Source organism: Mizuhopecten yessoensis, unplaced genomic scaffold, assembly GCF_002113885.1.
Source record: "Mizuhopecten yessoensis strain PY_sf001 unplaced genomic scaffold, ASM211388v2 scaffold10995, whole genome shotgun sequence".
Taxonomy (NCBI): domain Eukaryota; kingdom Metazoa; phylum Mollusca; class Bivalvia; order Pectinida; family Pectinidae; genus Mizuhopecten; species Mizuhopecten yessoensis.
Genome location: NW_018408826.1, coordinates 49,535 through 70,719, shown reverse-complemented (window position 1 = coordinate 70,719; position 21,185 = coordinate 49,535). Strand labels below are relative to the sequence as shown.

General features: G+C 38.4%; 1 protein-coding gene across 6 annotated transcripts in view; it reads left to right on the top strand.

The window, feature by feature from the left end:
- LOC110464479 (metalloreductase STEAP2-like) overlaps positions 1-21,185 on the top strand; it is a 71,250-nt gene that overhangs the window by 38,818 nt on the left and 11,247 nt on the right. The window contains exon 1 of one of the 6 annotated variants that reach the window (XM_021519724.1): positions 1,564-1,685. The exons of 3 other annotated variants lie outside the window; for them this stretch is intronic. Coding sequence is in view for 1 of the 3 variants with exons in the window: in XM_021519720.1 (XP_021375395.1) it covers positions 19,646-19,668 (23 nt within the window). In the remaining 2 variants the exon portion in view is untranslated. Of the gene's footprint in view, positions 1-1,563; positions 1,686-19,560; positions 19,738-21,185 lie in introns of those variants that run through there. 2 more of the 6 variants (XM_021519720.1, XM_021519721.1) reach the window with 2 other exon arrangements.

The following is a 21,185-nucleotide window of genomic DNA, read 5'->3' as shown; positions in this document are numbered from 1 at the left end:
CTGTAGCAGACATACACTGTACATATACTCCAACATACAATGTACCGCCTGTAGCAGACATACACTGTACATATACTCCAACATACAATGTACCGCCTGTAGCAGACATACACTGTACATATACTCCAACATACAATGTACCGCCTGTAGCAGACATACACTGTACATATACTCCAACATACAATGTACCGCCTGTAGCAGACATACACTGTACATATACTCCAACATACAATGTACCGCCTGTAGCAGACATACACTGTACATATACTCCAACATACAATGTACCGCCTGTAGCAGACATACACTGTACATATACTCCAACATACAATGTACCGCCTGTAGCAGACATACACTGTACATATACTCCAACATACAATGTACCGCCTGTAGCAGACATACACTGTACATATACTCCAACATACAATGTACCGCCTGTAGCAGACATACACTGTACATATACTCCAACATACAATGTACCGCCTGTAGCAGACATACACTGTACATATACTCCAACATACAATGTACCGCCTGTAGCAGACATACACTGTACATATACTCCAACATACAATGTACCGCCTGTAGCAGACATACACTGTACATATACTCCAACATACAATGTACCGCCTGTAGCAGACATACACTGTACATATACTCCAACATACAATGTACCGCCTGTAGCAGACATACACTGTACATATACTCCAACATACAATGTACCGCCTGTAGCAGACATACACTGTACATATACTCCAACATACAATGTACCGCCTGTAGCAGACATACACTGTACATATACTCCAACATACAATGTACCGCCTGTAGCAGACATACACTGTACATATACTCCAACATACAATGTACCGCCTGTAGCAGACATACACTGTACATATACTCCAACATACAATGTACCGCCTGTAGCAGACATACACTGTACATATACTCCAACATACAATGTACCGCCTGTAGCAGACATACACTGTACATATACTCCAACATACAATGTACCGCCTGTAGCAGACATACACTGTACATATACTCCAACATACAATGTACCGCCTGTAGCAGACATACACTGTACATATACTCCAACATACAATGTACCGCCTGTAGCAGACATACACAGTACATATACACCAACATACAATGTACCGCCTGTGGCAGACATACACTGTACATATACACTGCACATATACACCAACATACAATGTACCGCCTGTGGCAGACATACACTGCACATATACTCCAACATACAATGTACCGCCAGTAGCAGACCTACACTGCACATATACACCAACATACAATGTACCGCCTGTGGCAGACATACACTGCCCATATGTACGCATACATTGCAAGCATGGGGATACGTTATTAATTAAATGACTTAAGCTGTAACAATGAAGAAGAGCACGCCAAACACTATAAAACCATTGTATACTGTACAAGTGCATAGAGCAGTTTTCTTGGCTTCAGCCTTTGGATTTTCCTCTAAAAACACCTACATGTTTTTTCGTAAATTCCCCAATCCCCTCCGACCCAGGAAGTTAAATTGGGAAACCCCTCGAAATTGGTCAGGTGATCTGTCAACGTGAGTTAGGCGACAGACAGGAACAAAAAGGTCAGAAAAGGTTACTAAACTACACACACAACAATGTGGTGGGGATAGCAAACTGTAGTGCAGACATCGGGTAAGCAGTGCATGTTTCTTAGCTTTAAAAATTAATTCATTAATTGTTTAATGTTCATCTTGACAGGTGACCTTATGACCTTAGGGTTTCTTATGAAATCGGAGGAATGGGCGGATCCACGATCGTTATACAATGTATGTAATCCAGGCCGGAAAACTCGAGTTGATTCAGTTGTGTGAGAACTATATCAGATGACTTCTACAAGCGGTAATCTGAGGGTCAAAGGTTAGGGCGGGCTGTAACTCGCAATGTTTACTGGATTCTCCACCAAAATATGTTTTGGGTGAATGAAACAGTATTCTTCTGCTTTTTGAACTCAAATAAACTCAACTTCAACACAAAAGAGTTCTTGTAATGTTAGAACATTTCAAAGTAATGCAACATTTATCGCTCTTCATCTTGTTCCCGGACCAACACAACTATAAACATTTACCACTTAAATAAACTAACAAACAAACGAACACACATGTCATCAAGCACCTTTATATCAGCATTAGGTTTGACAGTTGTGAACGTTTGGGATGGATAGGAAACAACACAATTTTTGATAATGAACAAAGCTTGCTACTAATGGTATCACTGGAAAGGTAATTGCATAGATCTATATAATTATTTCTTATGATACATGCAATAATCTACCTTCATATTCGGACTACACAAACCTACGGAACGCGCCATACACACGGGGCACGCAAACTTGCAGAACGCGCCATACGTACGGAGCACACAAACTTACGGAACGCCCCATAAGTACGGGGCACACAAACTTACGGAACGCGCTATACGCACGGGGCATACACACTTCATGCTGAGTTCATCATTGTGGGTATTCAATCTGTTATTCGATGTAAAGTAAATAGTTTGTTTAAACATGATGCTGAGCTCATCATTGTGGGTATTCAATCTGTTATTCAATGTAAAGTAAATAGTTTGTTTAAACATCATGCTGAGTTCATCATTGTGGGTATTCAATCTGTTATTCAATGTAAAGTAAATATTTTTTTTTAAACATCATGCTGAGTTCATCATTGTGGGTATTCAATCTGTTATTCAATGTAAAGTAAATAATCTGTTTAAACATCATGCTGAGTTCATCATTGTGGGTATTCAATCTGTTATTCAATGTAAAGTAAATAGTTTGTTTAAACATCACGCTGAGTTCATCATTGTGGGTATTCAATCTGTTATTCGATGTAAAGTAAATAGTTTGTTTAAACATCATGCTGAGTTCATCATTGTGGGACAAACAAATATCAAACTACCATACACATATTTTAAACCTACTATTCGTACAGCCATTCAAAATGAATGGCAGAAACGCTGGTCTCTGGAGACCAACAACAAACTTTTTAAGATACAACCGAAACTTAAAACATCTATTCCCAGTCGGAAAGATCGTAGAGAGGAAGTTGTCCTCGCTCGGCTCCGCACTGGGCACACATATCCTACTCATTCGTACCTTTTAAAACGAGAAGATATACCTTCATGCCACGCATGTGACACTCCATTTACAGTGGAGCATTTTTTAATAGAATGTTCCGATTTTAAACACATTCGTGATAACTACTTCCGAGTCCCGGATATGAAAACACTTTTCAGTTCCGTGGATTCGAAGGCATTATTTAACTATTTGAAAGACATCGGTCTATTTTATAGACTCTGATGTCTTTTAACCCACCTTATCATTTTTGACGTTATATATATATCGCATATTCCATATCATCTATTCGTTATCTCTTTTATTATTTTAACCCCCTATTATTATTTTTTATTATCTACACATGACCACAGCCGTCGATGGGCCGTTAAACATAAACAAACAAACAAACAAACAAATCATTGTGGGTATTCAATCTTTTATTCAATGTCAGGTAAGAAACCTGATATTGTAAAAAATCTGTAGTTCTTTGCTGCCTCTGGGTTACCTTTGTTATAAATAGACGCCACATTTTCGTCAAGTTACTGGCATGGATCACACCAGATTAAAAGTCAAATACTTTACGTTACCTAGAACCGACATTTAAATTTCTAACTTCTCCACTAAATTTGTTACGTTTCAATTGCTTTACAGACAAAATAATATCTCCGTCGCCAATAGGTCCGTAGTTGACCTGGTTTACAGTGATATTTCATACGTTCAATCAAAGCATTTTTGGATTCCTGTCAACATTAAGTTACACTGTCTGAACACAAACAGACATTCTTTCTTTGGAGAAGAAAAGCCCAATAGGTGGCATCATGGTCCCGCCCTTCGTTAGGGGAAGACATGAATACATAATCATAAATGGTGATAACTGACTACCTAGTAAGACGATATCGGGTATGCAGTGCATGCTCTTCAACTTTAAAAACTAATTTAGCATTATGATTGACATTCGATAAAAAAAAATTAGTGCCATTATCAGGTAACCGTTATTTGATATAGCTCACTACGTGCACATCAGTTACACTGTTGGTGGCTTTGAGCGGGATGACATAAATTCGATTACGCAATTTGAGGTAAACATTTTTTTTTTTTTTTGGGAACGACGGTTTATTTCCATTTATTAAACCTCTTCTTATTTTACATCCCCACATTAGGGAATTAGCTCACAAAAAGGGTGCGTTAGTTAGGACAGATACGTATATGTCTCTGATTGGGAGGACTAAGACCCAAGGAATTAGTTCAGTGGATGGGAGTGGCTTGATCGCGTTATCGACCAATCAGCTTCGAGGAAGGCGGGTCTCCAATTTAGACAGCAACCCCACTCTTACCAAGTGATATTCTAGTACTGTAGTCTGCAATTTGTTTATTTTGCTGTTGTTAAAGATAAGAACTCTATTTTACTGTTCATCATTTTTTTTATTGTATATTGTCAGACTGATGCTTTTGTATCGATATAATAAAACAGTTAAAGTACGGCTATTTCGGGATATAGCAAGTTTCTGGTTCTCCTCGCCTCGGGAAATAGCCCTGGTCGAAGGGAACCAGAAACTTGCTATATTCCTCATAACTATACTTCAACTGTATAATAAAAACCTTAACATTCCAACCGGTCCCAACAAATGCGATTAGTTCATTCAACTTGAAGTTAGCCAAGAGATCTATCAATGGTGTCAAATTATGACCTTGGCATCCTGGGGCTGGCATTTTACCGAAAGTTGAACTAAATCCTTAATACGTGTACAACATAACTTGAACGCCTTAGTTTAGGTCCAAATATAACCAATTCTCAAGTCCCTGTGGCCATGATGTACATATATGACATGTGGCTACAAATGTAACAGCGATGATGCGCTACTGTTCCTTCGCTTTTGTCCGATAAAACTTCACCAATCACACCGTTTAATCCCAGATGTCTCCGAAAATGTTGGAAAAAATAATTAACGATGTCCGCTTAATGCCTTGGATTATCACTTTTCCAACATTCCGAATCCCGAGTTATATGTTTCACCATACACACATATGTTGATTATATCTATTCTAACAAGTAATATGTAACGAAAGTCCTTTTGATGTCTTCCTATATGAATATACGCCTTTGATAAGCAAGGTGACCTAGATAATCTAATAATTTGAATTAGGTCGATCTTTTGCGCGCGCTAATATTTGTAACATGATGACTTTGTGTCTTCATTAAACAACAGGCTGCGCGCTTGAACATTTCTGACCCTGTGTAAAGGTGTCGTACATGTATTTTGTCTTTTTAACCTAGTACACTGTATATATGAGCAGGATTTTTTGTTTTTTGGTCTGCCATTCGGTCGACAGACAATAAACAATAATCACAGACTGACGTTTATGCTTTTATGCCAGGTATGAATTTCAAACAGTCGAATGCATCTTTCTATCGACATCGCTCGTCAACACATGAACTCAGCATTTTAAAGATTTACAAACACTATCTCAAGTCACATCCGCGTTAAGTTCTTATAAGCTGGGGTGAAAGACTATAGAATATTTTTCAGACTATTTACTTTTTTATCATTCAAATTATTGGGCGTGAACTGCGTTCCATCACACATTGTAACATGTTACGTGAAGAAGACCAATGTTCTTGTCAGGCATGTGATCAGCCATTTACAGTCAAACATTTTATGATTGAATGCGCTGACTTTAAACAAATACGTGGTTGTTGCTGTAATGTATCGTCTCTGAGAAGGTATTTGATAGAGTTTCTGTGGAATCAATAACAGTTGTATGATTATTTACACTCAATCGATCTTCATAGTAAAATCGTATATGCTTTACAACCAATTCGATCTCCGTTAATGTAGTTTAACATTTGTACACCTTTTAACGTTTTTGGTTTGAAGTTTGATGTATTTTTTTACATTTGTACACCTTTTAACGTTTTTGGTTTTAAGTTTGATGTATTTTTTTTACATTTGTACACTTTTTAACGTTTTTGGTTTTAAGTTTGATGTATTTTTGTGAATAATTAAACATAATATATAGAATATTATTAATAAAAAGAATAGCAAACGAGATATCTTCATGAAAAAAAAAACATGAGACCTATGTGACATTCTTACTTTTGGATTTTTTTTATGGACGTCTGCTCGTTAAATCCTTCGCGGCGTCCATTTAAAAAAACTTCATCATGAACAAGCTTATTTCTTATATTTTCCCGCTCGATACGAATGTTCAGACGACCTGACGTCTTCTCATCATTTACGGCGGCCATTTTTTGAAAATAGACTAATCTACAAAAGGAGGCGATCCGGAATTCTTCTACAGGATAATTTACCATTCCATTTTTGGTCCGGATCAGACAGTTTGATGACGAGTCACTCCCATAAGGGTCGAAAGATAGTGTGCTGTGTTGTGTTCAGTGATGATTGTGTTGATGGCATTGATGTCAGTTTCATGATGGACTTGTTGTTCTTGAGTCAATATTGGTGTTAAATGTGGTTGAATAAAAACAGTTGCCATCACCAGGTGCATCATATGCGGAATAGTTTTGATTTTGATTAGAAATGGTTTCTGACGGACGGATATTACGCATTCTGTTAAACAAAGATAAAAATGATGAAAATATAGTGTTTCTAAATCTCTTCCTTACTGCTATTCTTACAGCAGAGCAAACCAATTATTTTACTTCAATGCCTAATCAAAATGCTGTAATGATGTACACAGTTGAACGGAAGTACAAATTGTCAAGCGTTTAAAGGTTATATAGTAAGTATCAAAAAAGATATTTTACTGTACAAAACTGTTAATTTTGTTACATTAGATAAAACTGGTTTCAATCTATTATACCAGCAGATCTAGCATTAAACATATTTTTCAACAGATTTAGTTGTAAACACTAAGTCTGAAGGTTATAAAATTTCAACAGATGCAAGAATTTGAAAGAACTGAATATAAAGTTGACGTTCTACAATAAATGCAGGGAAAAAAACATAAATTGTGTTTGTGCCAACTTATTTATTTTACCAAGGAATTATTTAGTGTAAGCAAGAGTATCGATACTGAAAAATCCGCAAGTGACCCTTTTAAATACGTAACGTTTCCCTTGGAAAGCTGTCGGAGATCATGCAACTGTGTATAACTGGAGCAGACGACCCGTGAAATTTGACCTCGTCAGTGATCTGACCTTTTATTATCCAATGAGAATCAAGCGATCACGTCATTGATCCTGCTTCGTACATGCTCGGGTATTTCCGTCCAAGTGGGAATTACCCCCGTGTGTTATGATCGATTATCAATATTTAGATGGACAATGTGTGTGTGTAGAAAGTTGTCCGTATCAAATCATCACTCTCTTTCCGAATAAAGCTTATTTAATCGAGGAAAAACATTTTGTCTAATCACATTCTTCTACGCCATTTGCTTGTGACATTCATGTAAGCCAGTGTATTGAATATGGTCAATATTGTTTTTATTTTAAATCGTTGTTTCGAATACATAATTTTCCTGCTACGTTACATGTCGATTTATTATTCGATTAGGCATCTTTACAGGCTCCATGAACCGGAATAGGTCACCGGAAGTACGAACGGTTTCTAGGCTGTAGCTGTACGATTCAGTGATGGAATCAGTTTGATTGGATCAGATCTATTTACACGCACATGTTACCAGTAAAGAGCTCCGCTCGGGTGCCTAGGCCACCCTTGACCTTCGCTCTTATCCGTTATAGAATGACATCTATCTGCTTTTATAATGCAATCACGTTTTCAGACCATGCAATCTAATGTTCTGTATTTCAATTTTGTTATAAAAGAAGACATTTGTTAGCTGAAAATCACCACATTTATACAATTATCAAATCGACTATTCCAAATAAGAATGGCTTGTGAACTTTTTTAAACGCCATTATACGCTATGGTAGCGTGACGTCGTTATTGCGTTCTCGATGCCATTTTGTTGTTAGGTGCAAGTTTCCGGGACACAGCTTGAATATTGACGTGTTCTTTTGACGTTTCAGATTGCAGCCGTTAGTTCCGCGAATGTATGCATTCACGCAGACTAAAGCTTTCGTGATATTTATTACATAAGCAAGGGATTTATTTTAGTTGAATTCTTTTTATGTTTCTCTTGTTAGGCTAGAGATAAGAGTGGGAGTGTAGAGTACATAGTGGGGATACGAGGTTTGAGAATGTGAGCCTATGGAGAGAGAGGCCAGGGAAAGCCCCGGATGGAGGGGCCTGGGATGGCCCGGGTGCAGCACTTGGTGTGCTTAAGACTATGTGTTTGATGTTGTAACTATACAATATGTGTGCAGGTAGATTTACCGTCGTGTTCCAGAAATATGTTAAACATGACATTCAGTAGATTTAAGACATTTGCGGCCAAAACGTAAAATTAAATAAAACCAATATGTCCACATGTGTTGTCCAGCGTGTTATGTAACACATCATTTAAACAATGCTTTGATCTATGAGGCGCCATAAATTAAAATGTATATGGAGGTTTAAAAGTAAACAGTCTGTCATGTTTCCAAATTGATCATACACATACAAATACACTATTGACGCATCAATAACATGTTTTAACTTTAAGTGACGAAAGGCATATTTTATATGACATTTGTCAAGTATTTCTTCTAAACTGGGTTGTTATGGCTGTAGTTTTCACTTAAAGTGACGAAAGGTTTATCTAATATGATATGAGTTTATATCAGATAGAATTTTGCGACCCGGACCTATATAAGACATGCAATCTTAGAGTAAATACCCGACTTATCGCGTTTCAATGCGACCATCACGGTTTTTTCCCCGATTATTTACTATCATTTTTATTTTAATTGACCTGTACTAGATTACTTACATTAGGCTTTCAGTTTGTCGTGAAGTTTATCCCTTATTTCTTTGCCCATTTACATATTAATACTACTGTCATGTGTCTGTCGATACCACATATTTCCACACAGAGTTGTAAAAACTCTACAATACCAAATATTCTCCCAATTAAAAGCGAACAATATCAACTATGGGTAAGAGTAGATCTAAATATATAACATTTTTTAGATATAATACAGGGAAAACTCCATACATTGATTTGGCTAAAATTTCTTTATTTGATATTTCAAGCATAAAAGGTTAAGATCCAAATTAATATATTTTCGCTTATGGGGTTGGGTTGTTCAGCCCTAATGACTATATCTATCTTAGCAAATGTTTTATTTAAATTGAAAGACAAAACTATATAAGTAAAACAGGGGAATCATTTTAAAAATAAACCTTTGTTGGAAAAAAAAAAATCCCAATGGAAAATACATCGTTTACATCGATACCAATATTGATTTTTTACAAATGAATTGCTGTGATCCAATGGGGAAAATATATCGGGGTAAGTCTTCTTCCTTCGATAGCATGGAAGAATTTTAACCAAATTGGGAGAAAGAGTCTGTCAATTCTTTTTTCCGTCTGACATAGAACTAAGAAACAGACGAACCGGTCGTCAGCTTATTAGAAAGAGTAATGTTACTGTTGGGTTGTCGTCTCTTGGATAAACGAACTACTCGGTAGTGAAGTGGGCGTAAAGATCATCCGAACAAACGAAGAAGTCACCGCGACCTGAATTTGGCCGGTGAATGACCGTGATCTTAATTACTGAAATATTTGTTTCCGAAGCATATCACCACTTTTGTTACCTCAACTTGAGAGTTAACCTCGATCTCAAGTGCTCAAACAATGGTTTCTAGAGTATGTCTCCGCCACCCGGGATAAGTATGCCTGAGGCTTACAGTTCCCGTTTGGCGATTTATGAGATATCCACCCTATAATCATAAAGTATACTTGTTCGTTTGTTATGAAGAGGCAATCAATCATCATACCAAGATAAACCTAACATCTGCTTCTGTCCACGGCATCTTCATTTCTAGTTTCTAGGTCAAAGCAAGGACATTTTAAATCTTTGTTCGCTGGATATAGAAGACTCTCTTGCAACCATTAGGAAAAGTGGACATACCAGCGCTATACAATACAATATTGGGCATAATAAGGTAACACGTATGCTACCCCAATGGTATCGGGGTTTAGTCCCTGGCTCTTCGGGGTTTAGTACAGTGTCATAAAATTGAAATAGATTCCAACCCTATAACCATACATGGCCATACCACTGTCCTTAAAAGAGAGACGTTTTAAAATTATTCAAACGCTTTTTTCTTGACAATTCTATTCAAGTTCAATATATTTTGAATATATATTTGACGAAGGAAGAAATGAACCTGTCTGCCTATTGTGGATACAAATATTTTCGTTACTAAATCCATTTATTTGCTTTTCATTGCTGTTGCAGACAAGGAGAATAGTATATTTATTATGTTTCGGCTAGATTGTAATAATAACAATAATATTAATTGGAGGTTCTTATATACCGCTTTATCACAACCAATAGTTCGTAGGTCGTCTCAAAGCGGTTTACAAATTATCATTCGTGGTTATAGGGCATTTGCAACCAGCCAATATCTGTCTCAACTCCCTGGGGAGTATACAGCCGGTGCTGCCATTTCTGCGCTCACAGCTAGCATTCTACAATTAAAGCACTGCCCAACCACGTACTCATTTACAGTTGAGTAGATTGGAACAAGTGGAGTATCTTGCTCAAAGATACAACACAGTGCTGTGCCGTGACTCGAACCCGCAACCCTTCGGTCACGAGCCCGGCGTCTTACCCCTAGACTTCCGTGCCTCACAACCCTTCGGTCACGAGCCCGGCGTCCTACCACTAGACTACCGTGCCTCACAACCCTTCGGTCACGAGCCCGGCGTTCTACCCCTACACTTCCGTACCCCGCACCCCTCCGGTCACGAGCCCGGCGTCCTACCCCTAGACTTCCGGGCCTCCTGTAGCCCGGCGTCCTACCACTAGACTTCCGTGCCTCACAACCCTTCGGTCACGAGCCCGGCGTGTTACCCCTAGACTTCCGTGCCTCACAACCCTTAGGTCACGAGCCCGGCGTCCTACCCCTAGACTTCCGTACCCCGCAACCCTCCGGTCACGAGCCCGGCGTCCTCCCCCTAGACTTCCGTGCCTCCTGTAGCACGGCGTCCTACCCCTAGACTTCCGTGACTCCTGTAGCCCGGCGTCCTACCCCTAGAATTCCGTGCCTCCTGTAGCCCGGCGTCCTCCCCCTAGACTTCCGTGCCTTCTGTAGCCCGGCGTCCTACCCCTAGACTTCCGTGCCTCCTGTAGCCCGGCGTCCTACCCCTAGACTTCCGTGCCTCCTTATGTCTCGCATTGTCGATGGGCCGTGCAACCACACAAAAAGCCTGCAACTACACATATGTAGTAAGGGTTAAACATCATAAAGGTTGTTCGAATATGTGACCTTGACGTTTTTCGAAGTCTAGAGGTCAAATAGAAAAAAATGTCTTCTTGTAAATAGCCATTGGGCCTAGGGTAATATTCGGTCCCTTACTATCTTGTTTGGAAGGTTACGTTACTGGTAAATTCACCTGGCGGACTGTCAGGACTCGTGGGCCATTTTTTATAGTACTTGAATGTAAAGTAAGCTAAACCCCACATTAACGTCATGTAAACCACGCAGAATGGTTGTTGGATATTTTTGTTCAAAATAAATTAAAATGCGATCAAACGATAGATTTACGTTATATTCGCCATTTCCGCACTTCAATGACCATAATTGTATGTATTCCAAACATGAAAGCCCCTTTAAAGACATACACACAGAAAGATCTACACGATTCCAAGCAACACCCACAGTTTAATAAAAGCTTTATAAAACACGTACCAGGAAGTTTTCTTACTTAGATCTAGACCTAACCTTATTATAAACTGGATATTGTACAACATCTGTAAAAGTACTGTGGTTGCAATTGTGAGAATGATCGAGTTTCTGGTTGACAATATCTCTGTTCGGTGACAAGATTTTCAAGCAGACTGAAGGCGTTCTTATGGGAACAAATTATGCCCCTGTTCTGACCGATTTCTTTTTGTTTTTAAATGAGATTGAACATATTAACGAGTTTATCGGAACTGGTAACAAAGTCATTGTCAAGCCTTCCAATTTCACGTTCAGATACACGATGTTTTACCCTTATAGAAAACCAAATATATTGATCACATCGAGCGTAAATACCCGTCTGATCTCAAAATACAGGACACTACAGACCCTTCTACTTGAGTAGCTTTCCTCTACATTTACTTACATCATGATGAATAAGGACTGCTAACTGTCAAACTGTGCGATAAGCGGGGATGATTTCACCGTTTCATTTTCTTGATAGTAGCATCTCTGCTTCTCCGACGGTGTTTACACGTCGCAGCGAACTTGGTATTCAAGGGATCGTTCCGACTATCATGACTTCCGTGATAGATGTCGAATGCTGACAGACAAACTTGCATCACAGGGTTTCCGTGATAGATGTCGAATGATGACAGACAAACTTACAACACAGGAGTTCCGTGATAGATGTCGAATGCTGACGGACAGACTTACATCACATGGTTTCCGTGATAGATGTCGACTGCTGCCGGACAGACTTACAACACAGGATTCCCGTGATAGATGTCGAATGCTGACAGACAAACTCACATCACAGGGTTCCGTGATAGATGTCGAATGCTGTCAGACAAACTTACATCACAGGGTTTCCGTGATAGCTGTCGTATGCTGACAGACAATCTTACAACACAGGATTTCCGTGATAAATGTCGAATGCTGACAGACAAACTTACAACACAGGATTTCCGTGATAAATGTCGAATGCTGACAGACAAACTTACATCCCAGGGTTCCGTGATAGATGTCGAATGCTGTCAGACAAACTTACATCACAGGGTTTCCATGATAGATGTCGAATGCTGACAGACAAACATACAACACAGGATTTCCGTGATAGATATCGAATGCTGACAGACAAACTTACAACACAGGGTTTCCGTGAGAGATGACGAATGCTGACAGACAAACTCACATCACAGGGTTCCGTGATAGATGTCGAATGCTGTCAGACAAACTTACATCACAGGGTTTCCATGATAGATGTCGAATGCTGACAGCCAAACTTAAAACACAGGGTTTCCGTGATAGATGTCGAGTGCTGACGGACAGACTTACATCACAGGGTTTCCGTGATAGATGTCGAATGCTAACAGACAAACTTACAACACAGGATTTCCGTGATAGATGTCGAATGCTGACGGACAGACTTACATCACAGGGTTTCCGTGATAGATGTCGACTGCTGACGGACAGACTTACAACACAGGATTCCCGTGATAGATGTCGAATGCTGACGAACAAACTTACAACGCAGGTTTTCCAACGACGCCGGTCGATGAGGACTATGGACAAGTTAAGTGTTAGGGTCGCTATCCTGATCCCATGTGATATTACGTTACTGGATATGACGGTTGGTGCTCTTAATTACGCTCGTTAGTGTGTGCTGTGATTTTGTTGCCACTAACCGACCCCGTTGCAAGGACGTGACATAACTTGGATTTGACCTAGATTTACATAAAAGGGGTCATCGATAAAGCAGATGACGCTTAACCTTCCGGGACACCTGGTCTTACTCTCCTTGTATGGTCTCCATGTAAATCTTTCCCTATGTTCGAACTATGTTTTTGTTATTCCGTTGTTGTATTTTCTCGCTTTTCAATTAATTCAGAATAACCATTTAGCCGAGGGATATGGATAATTACCCCATAACTACACATGTATAGCAAGCATTGATAATTATCTAGGTTATCTTTATATGACCTGAACGTTTTTCAAAGCAATTGGAGCGAATGTTGTTAAATATTCAATTGTTTTCTCGTAAATAGTGATAGGGCCGAGGGTAATATTTGGCATGTAACTAGCTGCGATGAAAGGCTAATGTTACTGGTACATGTAAATAGACTGGGATGACGGCCAGGACTCATGGGCCTTTTGTTTTTTAGTACTCGAATGTAAAATAAACAGAAAACCAATATCAAAAGTCTGGTAAACCACGCAGACTGGGGCTGCTGTGTAAAGAAATAAAAACTCACGTTAAGCTAACATACATTTGTACATGTAATGACTGATGTACACTTAGCGGACTGCAATGACCGTAAGAGTACTATATTCTCGAAACATGAAAGCCCTTTTGTTCAAGATGTTGACACAGATGGTTCCAAGTAAAAACTACATTTTCGTCGAAGTGTTATACCGCACAGACCCGGATGAGTTCTTACTTATATTTAGACCTGTCCTTGAGGGGTACTTGGGATTCGGTTACATGCTTAACAAACGTGTACATTTATCGTTAAATATTTTTTAGCAAAATATTCTTGTTAAAAGAGAATTCAAAATAGTTTTAACAATAAAATGCTTATAAGCAACATTAAGATTGAAAACGTACACATTCGGAAGATTGAAAATGTACACATTCGGAAACTTCCCTATTGAGGCATATGTGCAAAATAATTAAAAAAACATTTCGGCTTATTTGACTCATAAGTCGTTCGTCTTTGGCAGAAATGTGGAAATCAAACTTCGACGGTCACACAGAATCAGTTGCTAATATAGATTAGGACAATGCTCACAGAGAAAGAAGAAAATGTTTGTAATCTGTCTTATACTCATTCGAAAGTATGTGCCAATATATATATATATATATATATATATATATATATATATAATAAAAAGTGATTAAATGTGATTAATTAAATTAAGTGATAGTGACAATCCGTGAGGCAAGATTAAAAGGAATATTAACTTTAGTGTGTTTACTGTGGTTAGAGTAAAAATTTAGATAATTATGTGCATCTGTAGCCTTACAATATAAATCCGTTGTAATCTTATTTGAATCTAGTTGAACTAAAACATCTAAGAAAGGTAAAGACGTTTCGCTACACTCCATCGTATAACAAATAGAAGGATGTAAAGAATTCAATAGGTTTTGAAATTCTATTACTGTAATTATTATATTATATTCTGTTACTATTGTAGTGTGATGACATGTAATTGTGACGTCACGACGTTGTTCTTTTGAAAAAACCTGAAGAGCCATGTGAAGGTTGAAAGCAGCTAGTTTTTTAGTCGGTCGTTAATTTTATTTTTTCTATATATATAATCAAACCATTTGGGGCATATCCAAGACATTGATACAGAGGTTCTTTCCTACATAGGATCCCAACATAAGGCAAGTGCCCTTGTACTTGTTAATCAGAACCATTCCAAAAACCGGTAACCACCATTAAAACCGGTAACCACCATTAAAACCGGTAACCACCATTAAATCCGGTAACCACCATTAAAACCGGTAACCACCATCAAAACTGGTAGCCACCATTAAAATCGGTAACCACCATTAAAACCGGTAACCACCATTAAACCTGGTAACCACCATTAACACCGGTAACCACCATTAACACCGGTAACCACCATTAAAACCGGTAACCACCATTAACACCGGTAACCACCATTAAAACTAGTAACCACCATTAACACTGGTAACCACTATTAAAACCGGTAACCACCATTAACACCGGTAACCACCATTAACACTGGTAACCACCATTAACACCGGTAACCACCATTACAACTGGTAACCACCATTAAAACTGGTAACCACCATTGAAACACGTAACCACTATTAAAACTGGTATCCACTATTAAAACTGGTACCCACTATTAACACCGGTAACCACCATTAACACCGGTAACCGCCATTAAAACTGGTAACCACCATTAACACCGGTAACCACCATTAAAACTGGTAACCACCATTAAAACTGGTAACCACCATTAAAACCGGTAACCACCATTAACACCGGTAACCACCATTAAAACCGGTAACCACCATTAAAACTGGTAACCACCATTAAAACTGGTAACCACCTTTAAAACTGGTAACCACTATTGAAACCACAATAATGTCAAAACCATGAACTATTGAGATATTGGTTATAAATTTAAGGAATTAATCAAATACTGCCGTCAATAAGTGTTGTCTGTCTCAAACTGGCAAACGCTGCTGATACCTGGTTACGATCCTGTTAACAAGGCAGTGATTTTATCTTGTAACCATCACGTTGTAAGAAAAAGCTCATGTTGTGAGCATAACACAGATTTAACGACATTGATAAAAATCAGACTTCAGTCCGAAGGTGTCTTCCGGGTGCGACTTCCTGATCCGCACCTTATGAAACTAATGACAAGTTGTTTTTTAAGATATTTTTTTTTTGTAAGTAATTGCAGTGGGGAGTCATTTTGTGTGATGTCTGGTTTGGGCAATGAAAAACAGGTGACAAGGTCACACAAGACGCCTCTCTATACGACAGAAATGTTTATTGTCGGGCATCCCAGACAAACTTCCTAGTACAGATGATCAGGAAGACAAATCAGGCTTCTGCGAAAACGTCAAACACTAAAAATACTGAATGCACAACACTTTCACAACACCAAACATACCGAAACACATTAAAAATACTTTATTCAACTAACGGTAACCCTCTCTGTTTATAACCCACTTCATACTACCGATATATACGGAAAAACAGACTATGTTTACAAAGTACACCTCCGGGAACAAACCGAAACTGCCGAGATTTCAGCTTTTACAAATGTAACTTGACAAAAGACGTATACTGTTGATAATCAACACATGTTCTCAGATTGGACAGAAGGCATACAATTATGTTATAGCACTGACAAAGTTTTATCCTTCCTGGCCATCCGTTTTTTATGATAACTTACAATATTTTTTTTTTCCATTCTTGTAGTTCTTTTGTTATCACTGTTGTTTTGGAGTTCCCATGGTCATTGTTGTTTTGGAGTTCCCATGGTCACTGTTGTTTTGGAGTTCCCATGATCACTGTTGTTTTGGAGTTCCCATGGTCACTGTTGTTTTGGAGTTCCCATGGTCACTGTTGTTTTGGAGTTCCCATGATCACTGTTGTTTTGGAGTTCCCATGGTCACTGTTGTTTTGGAGTTCCCATGGTCACTGTTGTTTTGGAGTTCCCATGATCACTGTTGTTTTGGAGTTCCCATGGTCACTGTTGTTTTGGAGTTCCCATGGTCACTGTTGTTTTGGAGTTCCCATGATCACTGTTGTTTTGGAGTTCCCATGGTCACTGTTGTTTTGGAGTTCCCATGATCACTGTTGTTTTGGAGTTCCCATGGTCACTGTTGTTTTGGAGTTCCCATGGTCACTGTTGTTTTGGAGTTCCCATGATCACTGTTGTTTTGGAGTTCCCATGGTCACTGTTGTTTTGGAGTTCCCATGGTCACTGTTGTTTTGGAGTTCCCATGATCACTGTTGTTTTGGAGTTCCCATGGTCACTGTTGTTTTGGAGTTCCCATGGTCACTGTTGTTTTGGAGTTCCCATGATCACTGTTGTTTTGGAGTTCCCATGGTCACTGTTGTTTTGGAGTTCCCATGGTCACTGTTGTTTTGGAGTTCCCATGATCACTGTTGTTTTGGAGTTCCCATGGTCACTGTTGTTTTGGAGTTCCCATGGTCACTGTTGTTTTGGAGTTCCCATGATCACTGTTGTTTTGGAGTTCCCATGGTCACTGTTGTTTTGGAGTTCCCATGGTCACTGTTGCTTTGGAGTTCCCATGATCACTGTTGTTTTGGAGTTCCCATGGTCACTGTTGTTTTGGAGTTCCCATGGTCACTGTTGCTTTGGAGTTCCCATGGTCACTGTTGTTTTGGAGTTCCCATGATCAGTGTTGTTTTGGAGTGTCCATGGTCACTGTTGTTTTGGAGTTCCCATGATCACTGTTGTTTTGGAGTGTCCATGGTCACTGTTGTTTTGGAGTTCCCATGATCACTGTTGTTTTGGAGTGTCCATGGTCACTGTTGTTTTGGAGTTCCCATGATCACTGTTGTTTTGGAGTGTCCATGGTCACTGTTGTTTTGGAGTTCCCATGATCACTGTTGTTTTGGAGTGTCCATGGTCACTGTTGTTTTGGAGTTCCCATGATCACTGTTGTTTTGGAGTGTCCATGGTCACTGTTGTTTTGGAGTTCCCATGATCACTGTTGTTTTGGAGTGTCCATGGTCACTGTTGTTTTGGAGTTCCCATGATCACTGTTGTTTTGGAGTGTCCATGGTCACTGTTGTTTTGGAGTTCCCATGGTCACTGTTGCTTTGGAGTTCCCATGGTCACTGTTGCTTTGGAGTTTCCATGATCAGTGTTGTTTTGGAGTGTCCATGGTCACTATTGTTTTGGAGTTCCCATGGTCACTGTTGCTTTGGAGTTTCCATGGTCAGTGTTGTCTCATTGTGTTAAGTTTGATTTAATGTCTCGTGTCGCGTCCTTGACGCCATTGTTTACGTATAACATGGTGTTTTTTTTTGTTTCTTTTTTACTTTGTTTAACTGATAACATGTTTGGTTCGCCCGTACATCACGTGTAATACATGCACATAAATAATCTATACTTTTTTAAACATGTAACTCGTTTTTCCAATTTAGTCAATACATAAATACACCAGGAAACATGATTTCCTCGAAAATTGAATATTTTACATGACTAGCCAATACGCATAAAACAAAACTGTACTTCTTTGGCCATTTTTTATTCTTGAAATTTGATATATATGAATTATGTTTAAAACTGTAAAAGATAATAAATATTGTCAGATTTTCACGGTTTACCTAAACAACCATATCATAACAAACTGTCTTAGCAGATTGGTAAGTTACCGTAGACACATACATGTGTAACTACTACACCGTGTCATTTGTCCTAGTCGGTAATATCTTGTTTGTAACACCACTTAAAACACATTTCTTTTATCTAACTATGCTGTTTTTCCTTGTAATAATTAAATATCGTTTTGCTGCCTCGAACAACAATGCAATGGGCAGTCCAATAGTGGCAGTGTTGTACTCTTGCCCATTGTTTTCTTTGACTTGTCTAATGGTTGACATGTAGCAGTGACGTCACGATCGGGGTACATACAGTATACTCTCCACGGCGGTCCATGTCTCACGGCTAGGAAGGATCACAATCAAATACACATGTTTACGATGCGCTCGAAGTGAGGTTCAATATGAGTTTTTGTGTCATATTTAATAACTATAAACAAATAAATAAATAATTAATTAAATTACTTTACTTAACGTCGTGTCTATTGTCAACAACAACCATAAGCTCTGTAGAGCTTAAAGTACGACGCCGCTAAGGGAACAAATGATGTTTTTCGTATATATCTATAGAACTCTGGTAGAACAGGACCAGACCCTGAAGTGGATATTAATGTTTCGTTGTCCCCTATATATATATCATGTAACATCTAGATTGCTAATGTATTAGGTAATGGTTAAGTGTATCGGGCTGTCAAGACTACACAACAGACATCAACAAAACATAGCCCTGCCAAACAGAATATGGAATAACTATGTTGTATTTCTTGAAAATAGTGATCACGTCATTAACACGATATACCAAGAAATCGAAACCGGTTATGTAAACGCGTAAGTTAAGTGACGAATCAGAGTTAGGGTAAGGTATTGACAGTACACATACTATACATATATATAAACTTCTCTGGGAGAAATTAACTGTGTGGACGCAACAGACGGAATGTCCCGGATCGAAAGAGTCAGGTAGGCGTCGACGATATTACGTTTACTGTAGGTTTGGTAATATTAGCCAGCCTTCTATATAACTATATGGTACGTTAACAGTCATTAGCACACTATTGGCCATTTTTTTGTGTTGGGAGGCATGTTACAAATCACTGCTCATCAAGTCCGGCGACACTTCACTTAAAGTGGTTCTCCATCAACACGCAATGGGGTGTTTCGTTAACTGTTTATTTGTTTACTCTATATCGTTAATTTCAGAAATAATATAATTTTAAAAAAGAAGTCGTTTGTTTCGAATACACGGCGGTGTACATATCTATTACTCTAATACAGCAATAATGTGAACGACATATATGTAATGCCAGCGGCAAACAAAAGGACGCTCCCTGCAATGTGTCCATTTGTGTTTTCTTTTGCACTCTTTGTTTCGATTTCCTCAGTTTTCAAGAAACGTTTCGAGTTTTAGATGTGTTGGTTTCTTTGAATATTTTCATCTTTAACATCCTTTCTGGATATTGATGGCTGTTTTGTGTGGGAACTGTTTACTTACATCGTAGGTACATTTGTGTAGTATAATATAAATAAACATGTTTTGCTGTCTATACGTACATGTCTAAATCAAAACTTGAATACGTGTGGTTTTTTGCTAAACAGATTAACATAGCTAAATACTGAATTACACCCGATGTATTTGTATTGTGAATTACACCCGATATATTTGTATTGTTAATTACACCCGATGTATTTGTATTGTTAATTACACCCGATGTATTTGTATTGTGAATTACACCCGATGTATTTGTATTGTTAATTATACCCGATGTATTGGTATTGTTAATTACACCCGATGTATTTGTATTGTGAATTACACCCTATGTATTTGTATTGTTAATTACACCCGATGTATTTGTATTGTGAACTACACCCGATGTATTCGTATTGTGAACTACACCCGATGTATTTGTATTGTGAATTACACCCGATGTGTTTGCATTGTGAATTACTCCCGATGTATTTGTATTGTGAATTACACCCGATGTATTTGTATTGTGAAATATATAAACAATGAAAATTTAAAATGAATAGGTGGGTGTACTATACATGTGGGTGTACTGTACATGTGGGTGTACTGTACATGTGGGTGTACTATACATGTGGGTGTACTGTACATGTGGGTGTTTAATGAATACAGTTTAAGTTAATTGTGTATAAGGTCTGTACTTTGTATAGTATATTGCTGACGTGTATCACTGGTCAATTTAATTGCTGTCATTAGTACATGAATAGGCCAGACATTGGTGCATTAGTGTTTGACCGGAAGTGACCAATGCCCTAGGGGTTAATGTAACTATATATCTAAATTGATTTTGGTTTTATAATGTTTTACGGCCTATTAAAAGCTACGGTCATTTAAGGACATGTGTGTGACTGTTGATTAGATTAACATGATAAATTGTTATGCAATCTCTGGTGTATAAAGTCTCAATTTACGTAAATGTTTGTAACTCGTGCAATTAATATTATTGGGGGGGGGG